This window comes from Ranitomeya imitator, chromosome 1 (genome assembly GCF_032444005.1).
Source record: "Ranitomeya imitator isolate aRanImi1 chromosome 1, aRanImi1.pri, whole genome shotgun sequence".
Lineage (NCBI taxonomy): Eukaryota > Metazoa > Chordata > Amphibia > Anura > Dendrobatidae > Ranitomeya > Ranitomeya imitator.
In genome coordinates, this window is record NC_091282.1 from 983,459,985 (window position 1) to 983,472,090 (window position 12,106).

At 44.0% G+C, this 12,106-nt stretch overlaps 1 protein-coding gene across 15 annotated transcripts in view; it reads left to right on the forward strand.

Annotated features, from left to right (window-relative positions):
* BLTP1 (bridge-like lipid transfer protein family member 1) overlaps positions 1-12,106 on the forward strand; it is a 381,731-nt gene that overhangs the window by 49,606 nt on the left and 320,019 nt on the right. For all 15 annotated transcript variants that reach the window (XM_069743891.1, XM_069743894.1, XM_069743897.1 and 12 more), the window contains exon 5: positions 5,431-5,495. In XM_069743891.1, the coding sequence (XP_069599992.1) occupies positions 5,431-5,495 (65 nt within the window). The remainder of the gene's footprint in view (positions 1-5,430; positions 5,496-12,106) is intronic.

The window sequence follows — 12,106 nt, forward strand, 5'->3', positions numbered from 1 at the left end:
TCAGCTGCGATAGGCAGCTGACACCCGGCCGCGATCGGCCGCGCTCCCCCCGTGAGCGCGGCCGATCGCATATGACGTACTATCCCGTCCATGGGAATTAAGTCCCAGGTCACCTGGACGGGATAGTACGTCATATGGGATTAAGGGGATAAGGAGCACCTATGGGGCCATAATCAAAGGTGCAGAGCATATATGGCACAGCATTATAAGGAGCACCTATGGGGCCATAATCAAAGGTGCAGAGCATATATGGCACAGCATTATAAGGGGCACCTATGGGGCAATAATCAAAGGTGCAGAGCATATATGGCACAGCATTATAAGGAACACCTATGGGGCCATAATCAAAGGTACAGAGCATATATGGCACAGCATTCTAAGGAGCACCTATGGGGCCATAATCAAAGGTGCAGAGCATATATGGCACAGCATTATAAGGAGCACCTATGGGGCCATAATCAAAGGTGCAGAGCATATATGGGGCACAGCATTCTAAGGAGCATTTATGGGGCCATAATCAAAGGTGCAGAGCATATATGGCACAGCATTATAAGGAACACCTATGGGGCCATAATCAAAGGTGCAGAGCATATATGGCACAGCATTATAAGGGGCACCTATGGGGCAATAATCAAAGGTGCAGAGCATATATGGCACAGCATTATAAGGAGCACCTATGGGGCCATAATCAAAGGTGCAGAGCATATATGGCACAGCATTCTAAGGAGCACCTATGGGGCCATAATCAAAGGTGCAGAGCATATATGGCACAGCATTCTAAGGAGCACCTATGGGGCCATAATCAAAGGTGCAGAGCATATATGGCATAGCATTATAAGGGGCACCTATGGGGCCATAATCAAAGGTGCAGAGCATATATGGCACAGCATTATAAGGGGCACCTATGGGGCAATAATCAAAGGTGCAGAGCATATATGGCACAGCATTATAAGGAGCACCTATGGGGCCATAATCAAAGGTGCAGAGCATATATGGCACAGCATTATAAGGAGCACCTATGGGGCCATAATCAAAGGTGCAGAGCATCTATGGCACAGCATTCTAAGGAGCACCTATGGGGCCATAATCAAAGGTGCAGAGCATATATGGCACAGCATTCTAAGGAGCAGAGCATACAGTGGGGCAAAAAAGTATTTAGTCAGTCAGCAATAGTGCAAGTTCCACCACTTAAAAAGATGAGAGGCGTCTGTAATTTACATCATAGGTAGACCTCAACTATGGGAGACAAACTGAGAAAAAAAAATACAGAAAATCACATTGTCTGTTTTTTTAACATTTTATTTGCATATTATGGTGGAAAATAAGTATTTGGTCAGAAACAAAATTTCATCTCAATACTTTGAAATATATCCTTTGTTGGCAATGACAGAGGTCAAACGTTTTCTGTAAGTCTTCACAAGGTTGCCACACACTGTTGTTGGTATGTTGGCCCATTCCTCCATGCAGATCTCCTCTAGAGCAGTGATGTTTTTGGCTTTTCGCTTGGCAACATGGACTTTCAACTCCCTCCAAAGGTTTTCTATAGGGTTGAGATCTGGAGACTGGCTAGGCCACTCCAGAACCTTGAAATGCTTCTTACGAAGCCACTCCTTCGTTGCCCTGGCGGTGTGCTTTGGATCATTGTCATGTTGAAAGACCCAGCCACGTTTCATCTTCAATGCCCTTGCTGATGGAAGGTTTGCACTCAAAATCTCACGATACATGGCCCCATTCATTCTTTCATGTACCCGGATCAGTCGTCCTGGCCCCTTTGCAGAGAAACAGCCCCAAAGCATGATGTTTCCACCACCATGCTTTACAGTAGGTATGGTGTTTGATGGATGCAACTCAGTATTCTTTTTCCTCCAAACACGACAAGTTGTGTTTCTACCAAACAGTTCCAGTTTGGTTTCATCAGACCATAGGACATTCTCCCAAAACTCCTCTGGATCATCCAAATGCTCTCTAGCAAACTTCAGACGGGCCCGGACATGTACTGGCTTAAGCATTGGGACACGTCTGGCACTGCAGGATCTGAGTCCATGGTGGCGTAGTGTGTTACTTATGGTAGGCCTTGTTACATTGGTCCCAGCTCTCTGCAGTTCATTCACTAGGTCCCCCAGCGTGGTTCTGGGATTTTTGCTCACCGTTCTTGTGATCATTCTGACCCCACGAGGTGGGATTTTGCGTGGAGCCCCAGATCAAGGGAGATTATCAGTGGTCTTGTATGTCTTCCATTTTCTAATTATTGCTCCCACTGTTGATTTCTTCACTCCAAGCTGGTTGGCTATTGCAGATTCAGTCTTCCCAGCCTGGTGCAGGGCTACAATTTTGTTTCTGGTGTCCTTTGACAGCTCTTTGGTCTTCACCATAGTGGAGTTTGGAGTCAGACTGTTTGAGGGTGTGCACAGGTGTCTTTTTATACTGATAACAAGTTTAAACAGGTGCCATTACTACAGGTAATGAGTGGAGGAAAGAGGAGACTCTTAAAGAAGAAGTTACAGGTCTGTGAGAGCCAGAAATCTTGATTGTTTGTTTCTGACCAAATACTTATTTTCCACCATAATATGCAAATAAATTGTTAAAAAAACAGACAATGTGATTTTCTGGATTTTTTTTTCTCAGTTTGTCTCCCATAGTTGAGGTCTACCTATGATGTAAATTACAGACGCCTCTGATCTTTTTAAGTCGTGGAACTTGCACTATTGCTGACTGACTAAATACTTTTTTGCCCCACCGTATATGGCACAGCATTATAAGGGGCACCTATGGGGCAATAATCAAAGGTTCAGAGCATATATGGCACAGCATTATAAGGAACACCTATGGGGCCATAATCAAAGGTACAGAGCATATATGGCACAGCATTCTAAGGAGCACCTATGGGGCCATAATCAAAGGTGCAGAGCATATATGGCACAGCATTATAAGGAGCACCTATGGGGCCATAATCAACGGTGCAGAGCATATATGGCACAGCATTATAAGGAGCACCTATGGGGCCATAATCAAAGGTGCAGAGCATATATGGCACAGCATTATAAGGAGCACCTATGGGGCCATTATCAAAGGTGCAGAGCATATATGGCACAGCATTCTAAGGAGCACCTATGGGGCCATAATCAAAGGTGCAGAGCATATATGGCACAGCATTATAAGGGGCACCTATGGGGCCATAATCAAAGGTGCAGAGCATATATGGCACAGCATTATAAGGAGCACCTATGGGGCCATAATCAAAGGTGCAGAGCATATATGGCACAGCATTATAAGGAGCACCTATGGGGCCATAATCAAAGGTGCAGAGCATATATGGCACAGCATTATAAGGAGCACCTATGGGGCCATTATCAAAGGTGCAGAGCATATATGGCACAGCATTCTAAGGAGCACCTATGGGGCCATAATCAAAGGTGCAGAGCATATATGGCACAGCATTATAAGGGGCACCTATGGGGCCATAATCAAAGGTGCAGAACATATATGGCACAGCATTATAAGGAGCATCTATGGGGCCATAATCAAAGGTGCAGAGCATATATGGCACAGCATTCTAAGGAGCACCTATGGGGCCATAATCAAAGGTGCAGAGCATATATGGCACAGCATTCTAAGGAGCACCTATGGGGCCATAATCAAAGGTGCAGAGCATATATGGCACAGCATTATAAGGAGCACCTATGGGGCCATAATCAAAGGTGCAGAGCATATATGGCACAGCATTATAAGGAGCACCTATGGGGCCATAATCAAAGGTGCAGAGCATATATGGCACAGCATTATAAGGAGCACCTATGGGGCCATAATCAAAGGTGCAGAGCATATATGGCACAGCATTCTAAGGAGCACCTATGGGGCCATAATCAAAGGTGCAGAGCATATATGGGGCACAGCATTCTAAGGAGCATTTATGGGGCCATAATCAAAGGTGCAGAGCATTATATATGGCACAACATTATAAGGAGCATCTATGGGGCCATAATCAAAGGTGCAGAGCATTATATATGGCACAGCATTATAAGGAGCATCTATGGGGCCATAATCAACGGTGCAGAGCATTCTATATAGCACAGTTGTATATGGAGCATCTATGGGGCAATAATGAGCGGTATGGAGCATCTATTTTTATTTTTGAAATTCACCGGTAGCTGCTGCATTTTCTACCCTAGGCTTATACTCGAGTCAATAAGTTTTCCCAGTTTTTTGTGGCAAAATTAGGGGGGTCGGCTTATACTCGAGTATATACGGTATATATGGATTCTAGACTCCCGATTCTTTAGAATCGGGCTTCCATCTAGTCTAATATATAATTGCCTAGAATACTACTTCCTGCAATTTGTGCCAACTTCCTGTCCGGAGCTAATGTCCGGAGCTAATGTCCGGAGATAAGTGACGTCAACAGTGTCCAGTGTCTGATTGGTTGCCGCCTGCTGCGAGCGTCCAATCAGAAACGTGCCGTACTGTGACACACTCCGCCCGCCATTTTGGTGTGATTTTTGAATTTTTACCTCACAGCAAGTTTCTACTGCGTGGAGGCGGGCCCAGTGACGTTGCTCTTCAAGCTCCTGCCGAATTTCGTCAAAAAAATGATAATACCATTTACCAAAACTATATATATTTAGTTGTGAAGTGGTTCAGTGACATTTTCACACCAATTTTGAACTTTTGTTTGGTGTTTTCTCCATATACTGCCTATTATTTTTGTTCTTTCTTACTATTATTTATTAATTGTATTATTCTTACATTTGAATAAATAAAGTATATATGGATTCTAGACTCCCGATTCTTTAGAATCGGGCTGCCATCTAGTAGTGTATAATTACATGGGTGTGAATAGCGCCCTAGAATAATATTGGCTCCGTGTTTGGATCTATTCTATATTGAAAGCGTATGACTCTTGGTCTGTTGATCTTTGGGTATAAGGACCAAATCTGAGAGGTTTCGCTATTTCTTTTTGCTCTTTTACGTAAATTGCATGAACCTTTTTCCAGAGGACTTTGATATGTTGTTTTATAAAATAATAAAGGATGACATTTTGTACCTTGGAGTAAAGCCAAAATGTCACAAATTAATTGCACAGTCTTTTCTCCTGAGTTCTCGGTTATACGGTAGACAATGTCACATTTCGGTTAGTTGAGTAGTGGAGCTGAGGCCGCAGTTGTACAATGGCTTTGTGTTTTCTGACGTCTATGCAATACTCCGCCACATAGGCTGGGTGCCCATTTCTGCTTTGTGTAATCATATAATCATGCGGTCATATAATCTTATTGTCCTGCTGGTTAAGCTCCACAGTACATTGCCTTGTGCTGAAGGTCTTGTCTTATTTAATATTCCACAGTATTAACTACTTGCTGTTACAATTAAAGCAGCAAATAAAATATGAGATTAACTGTGGTTAAAAACAATTTGTTGTTCCTGATTATCTTTCAGAATACAGGATGGATTTATTATATTTCGATGGTGGAAAATGTATAACCCAAAACAAAAACAACATGGTGAGTATACTCCTTGATTTCCAATGCCTAACATACCCTTTATTAGTCCTATCACTGCATAAAAAGTCTGACACCCTAGGGGAATGGCAGATTTCTTATATAAAAGTGTTCTCTTAGGTGATATCCGCTGTTATGATATTTATTTTTTTATAGTTTCAATAAATTTTTTATTTTCAAAAATTCAAGGAATTTTTCAAAACCATCTCCCATGCAAGGGAGTCAAGAAAAGTATACAAAAATGAACAAGAACGAATAAAACTTTAACAGTATAAACATAAATACGATAAGACAAAGACAAAAGGTTAAGAATATGAGGGGAGGGGGTGATTAAGAGATTTTACACTACGTCATAGGGGTAAGAATGATAAAAGTTGAAAGGCGGGACAGAGGGATTCTATTAAGATGTATTTACTCGACTACTCACAAAGATAGCGCTAGAGCTTGGCTAAAGTTTATATTAGAGTCCAATTCTATCCAAGGCTTCCAGGTCTGGTAGAAAATGTCCCATGTGTCGTTCCTTGTAGCTTGTATTCGCTCATAAAGTAGGATGGTGTTCATCTTATCTATAATCAGTGACATTGAAAGAGAAGATGCTTTCCATTTAGTCGCAATTTGTAGTTTTGCAACCATACAAAGCTGATTGACTAGGTTGTGGAATTTATTGGAAAAACCTGGGAGTTTAGCTCCTAAAAGGAAGACAGTTGGATCAAGGCGGATTGTTTTGCCGTACAATCTTTCTACTGTAGATTGAATCTTTTGCCACAATGCTGAGACAACTGGGCATTCCCACCATATGTGCTTCATGTCTCCCAGGGCACCACATCCTCTAAAGCAACGATCCGTTATATTCGGATATACAGCATTGGAGTTTACTCGGAACTTCATATGTCCTGTGTAAAAGTTTGAGGGATGTCTCAACCAGAGAGGTCTGGCAATTACCCCTGGAAAGTGTATTACAACTTCTTCACCATTCCTCTAAGGACATAGTCATATCTAAATCCTCCTCCCATTGTTCCATAAATTTAAGCTTTTTGTCTCCATGTGCATTGTTTAAAGATGAGTATATTAGGGAAATAGTTCCCCTGCCCAGGGGATCATCTAAACATCTCTGCTCATACCTGGTAGGGTGGAGGGGGGTCTTATGCTGTTTGATGTGCTCAGCAAAGTGGAACATTTGGCATATATGTAGTGTTTCTTTAGCGGGTGGTGTATATTTTTGTATAAATTCTTGTCTGGTAAGTAATGTATTAAAAGGCGTGCAAAGGTGTTTCAAAATGGCTATACCATTAGATACCCACCAGGAGAAGGGGCAGGGATCCAATCCCGGTGGAAATGAGGCATTATGAAAGAGGTGGGTCAATAGGGAGTGAGACTGTAGACCATGTTTGAACCTCTCCTTCCTCCAGAGGATCAAGGAATGGGCAGAAAATGGTGCAGTTATATGGAGACCTCTCGGGAGCGTCTGTGTAGTCCAAAGGAGGCCAGGTAAAGTGAGCGGGGTTAGGAAGGAAGACTCGAGCCCAATCCATCTAGGCATATTATTTTTGTCTGTACAAGTATTAATCAATTGTGCTAGCTGAGCTGATTTATAGTATAATGCAAAGTTGGGCAGGGACAGACCTACTTTTCTATGTATAAACATAGTTTTCTGTCGAATTCTAGGTTTTTTTTATTGCCATAAAAATTTTGAAATCATGGTGTGAATTTCGTGTAGCGTTTTGGGAGGTAACGGAATAGATAGGGAGCGGAAGAGGTAGAGGAATCGTGGCAGAGAAACCATCTTCATGGCATGCAGTCTACCGAGCCAAGATAGTGTCATGGAGGACCACCTGAGAAGGTCAGACTGGAGGTTTCTTAATAATGGGAGGTAGTTCCATTTATATAAGGTCGACCTATGGGAAGTCAGATTGACTCCAAGATAAGTTAGATAGTGCTCTTTTTTTTTAGTAAATTTAAATTGGGAGATTATGTTAACTTGTGTTTCTTTCGGGGTATTGATGAATAGGGCCTCAGATTTGTCTACGTTAATTTTAAGGCCTGAGATTAGCTCAAATTCACAGTCAGCTGTGTCTAAAATCTGGACCAAATACAAACAACATGGGAAGGTTGTTAAATGCAATCATAGTGGTAAACCAAGGAAGACATCAAGGCATCAAGACCGGAAACTTAAAGCAATATGTCTCCAAAATAGGAAATGCACAACAAAACAAATGAGGAACGAATGGGTGGAAACTGGAATCAACGTCTGTGACCGAACTCTAAGAAACCGCCTAAAGGAAATGGGATTTACATACAGAAAAGCTAAATGAAAGCCATCATTAACACCTAAACAGAAAAAAAACGTTACAATGGGCTTAGGAAAAGCAATCGTGGACTGTGGATGACTGGATGAAAGTCATATTCAGTGATGAATCGCGAATCTGCATTGGGCAAGGTGATGATGCTGGAACTTTTGTTTGGTGCCGTTCCAATGAGATTTATAAAGATGACTGAAGAGAACATGCAAATTTCCACAGTCATTGATGATATGGGGCTGCATGTCAGGTAAAGGCACTGGGGAGATGGCTGTCATTACATCTTCAATAAATGCACAAGTTTATGTTGATATTTTGGACACTTTTCTTATCCCATCAATTGGAAGGATGTTTGGGGATGATGAAATCATTTTCAAGATGATAATGCATTCTGCCATACAGCAAAAATTGTGAAAACATTCCTTGAAAAAAGACACATAAGGTCAATGTCATGGCCTGCAAATAGTCCAGATCTCAATCCAAAAATCTTTTGAAAATCTTTGGTGGAAGTTGAAGAAAATGTTCCATGACAAGGCTCCAACCTGCAAAGCTGATCTGGCAACAGCAATCAGAGAAAGTTGGAGCCAGATTGATGAAGAGTACTGTTTGACGCTCATTAAGTCCATGCCTCGGAGACTGCAAGCTGTTATAAAAGCCAGAGGTGGTGCAACAAAATACTAGTGATGTTTTGGAGTGTTTTTTTGTTTGTTTTTCATGATTCCATAATTTTTTCCCTCATAATCCAGTGACTCCATAATTTTTACCCTATGCTTGGTTAAAAAAGTAACCATTATTCGCTACCACATTTTTTGTTCTTGATTTCTTTTAGGCTACTTTCACACATCAGGTTTTTTTTCATTCCGGCTGATTACGGCTCTTTGGTGAAAAACCGGAAGCGGCGAAAATAAAAACCGGAACCCGTTTTTCCCCATTGACTTGTATTACCGCCGGATTGCGCCGCATGGCCCAGCGTTCCTTCCATTTTTTTCCAGATCCGGCTAAAATTTCGGCATCGGGAAAAAACGTCTACAGTAACGTTTTTTGTCTGCGGCGAAAAAGCCAGAAGGGCCAGATCCGGCTCTTCCGGCTTTTCGCTATAATGCATGTCTATGGACGCCGGAATGCGCCGGAACCGGAAAAAAGCGGAACCGGCGTCCTGATCCGGGTTTTTAATCTGAGCATGCTCAGAACCTATTGGCCTGCCCCCAGGACACATATATATATATATATATATATATATATATATATATATATATATATATATATATATATATAAAAATGCCATTAAGGCCCTCACTCATTTTCAGCCATACTGTAAGAGAGCCAACACCCTGCCACACCCTGCCTTCCAGCTAGAGCCTGCCTTCCTGCCAGCTAGAGCCTGCCTGCCTGCCAGCAAGAGCCTAGCCTGCCTTCCAGCAAGAGCCTGCCTTCTTCAAGAGCCTGCCTGCCTTCCAGCAAGAGCCTGCTTGCCTGCCAGCTAGAGCCTAGCCTGCCTTCTGGCAAGAGCCTGCCGATCAGCAAGAGCCTGCCTGCCTTCCAGCAAGAGCCTGCCTGCCAGCTAGAGCCTGCCTGCCAGCAAGAGCCTAGGCTGCCTTCCAGCTGGAGCCTGCGTTCCTGTCAGCTGGAGCCAGCCTGCCTGCCAGCAAGAGCCTAGCCTGCCTTCCAGCAACAGCCTGCCAGCAAGAGCCTAGCCTGCCTGCAAGAGCCTAGCCTGCCTTCCAGAGCCAGCCTGCCTTCCAGAGCCTGCCTGCCTTCCAGAGCCTGTCTGCCTGCCTGCCATCAGCCATGTCTTCTTCTGGAAGCCCTCCCTCTTGTTGGCAGTGCACTGAGGTAAATATATGTTTTTTATATAATTTCTCTCTCTCGCGCGCGCGCTCTCTTTCTCGCGCTTGCGCTCTCTGTCTAGCTCTCTTTGTCTAGCTTTTTCTCTGACTAGCTCTCTCTCTCTGTCTAGCTCTCTCTTTCTAGCTCTCTCTGTGTGTGTGTATGTATGTATGTGTGTATATATATATATGTATATATATATATATTACTGTATTTCACCATCTTTCATTTTTGTTGGAAGCTGCTGCTGAAGAGGTGCTTCCAGAAGAAGACCGAAGGGGTGGAGAAAGACCTGGAGCGGGATCACGATTGGTATGTTTCTTTCATGCATCGCGGAACCACAAACCACACACTACACCCAACACATAAAAACAAAAGATCCTTGCCGAAAGAACAATGCACACATCACATAGAAACAGATCATTGGACACATCACACAACATAAACAGAATGATCATTATAAATATCAAAATGTACACAACACATAAAAAGGCTAACTACAAGCACATAATTTTTATGTTATTTTTCTTCTAGAGTTCGGATTCTGGTGCTCGATCCAGAGGTCCTCCTAGTGGCTCTCAGGGTCGTCGGCGTGAGAGTCTTGGCGGCCGTCATCGTGTAAGCAGTTTTTTTTTTTTTTTCATTTTTTTTTTTTTCTTCATGTTGTTTTAAATCTAGTTTTATTTTATTTGTTTTGTCCGTTTTTATAACAGGCTTCACAACGTGCTCCTGATTCGGACAGTGAGGAGGTCGGCCTCAATATTGACCTCCTCATCGATCTGATCCGAGACAGGGAGCCGCTGTGCAACATGGGTGACCGCCGCCATGCTGATGTCATAGTGACCCGTCGACTCTGGGAGCAAGTATGCCAACAGCTAGTAGAGAACTGGGAGGACCTCGATGTTTGGGCCCAGAATCAAGAACTTAAGTATACACAGTTCAGTTATGTTGGTGCATTCTAAGTATTGTATCTTAACCAATTTGTGTTTCTCCTTTTTTTTTTACAGGTGAGAGGATTGTTAAGCGGTGGCGGTCTATCAGGGATCGCTTTAAGGAGTTCAACAAAGAGATGCGGGCCCCGAGTGGTTCTGTAGGACGCAAGAGCAGATACAAATATGCCCAAGCCCTGTTGTTCCTCAGGACAACGATGGTGACCCGAAGGTAAATATTACCCACCACATTTAATAACCAATGCTTAACATGTCTAACCCTCTTTTCCTGTTTCAGCCAGGGCCATGTAATATCAGTATATTAATTATATATTTTTTCTCTTTGTTCCACAGCACTGTTGTGAGCACTTGGGAGCCTGCAGCTGAGTTGAACCCTTCTGGGGCGATCCCTTAGTAGTCCGCCACCGAGGGACACTTCGACAGTCCCGGCCCCTCTGCACCTTCCCACTCTGCACCTTCCCACCCATCTGATCCCTCAGTCCCATCCACCAGCGCTAGAGCATCCTGGCCGGTTCAGTTGCATGAATCTGCTGGTGAGGATATAGCTTTTCCTGTACCCCACCCCTCTACTGCTGCCACCTCTAGTACACCTGTGGCTTCAGGGCGTCAGCGGCAGAGGGGTCAGGTACAGAGCTATGTGCCCGAGTTCTTGCACCTGAATGCATCCTTCCAGAACTCGAGTTGCATACACTTCTGCTAACGATGCGTTCAGAGGCAAGTCAGTCACCGAACCACACTTATTTCCGGTCGGTACTCGAGCAAATGGAGAAGCTATCTATTGATCAGCAGATGCAAAGTAATGGAAGCCTGCCAGTCTACTCTAGCGCTCATTGCCTCCAAAGCCACCACACTTGCCACCCCTCCTGCACCTGCCCCCCCCTTCAGCCACTGTCCCTCACGACAGCCACTACCATCCTCCTGACCCGTACCAGCAACCTGCCCGTGCCCCGTCCCAGCAACCTCACTATTACCCACATCGTGCCCGTATCCCGTCCCACCATCCAGACCACTACCATCATTCTGCCCGTGCCCCATCCCACCATCCAGACAACTACCAGCGTCACGCCCGTGCCCCTTCCCACCATCCAGACCAGTATGAACATCCCTCCCCATACCAGTTCCCAACAACATCTTTTGCGCCTCCTCTCCCTGCCTACTACCACCAGCCTCCTTCACCCGTCATGTCCCAACCCTCTTCTCTACCCATCACCACTTCTGCCTCCCAATCCTCCCAAACCATCAGCTACACCCCTCCATCATACCAAATTCCTAACCCAACTCCCAGTTTCCTGTCCACCCGTTCACTTGCTTTCTCCACCCCTTCACCACTACCTATTGATCCTTCCCCACCACCACCACCACCACATTCCTCTCTCCACACTCCCACTGTGGAAGTGTCCCTATCAGACAGCCCCTCTACCACTATCTCCACCCCGACTTATTCAAACCTCTAAGTTTTTGGCGCAGCCAAATAAAGTTTATTTTTGTGTTGCCAAAAAGAAGTTTATTTTTGTTTTGTTAAAAAAATTTGTAATAAAAC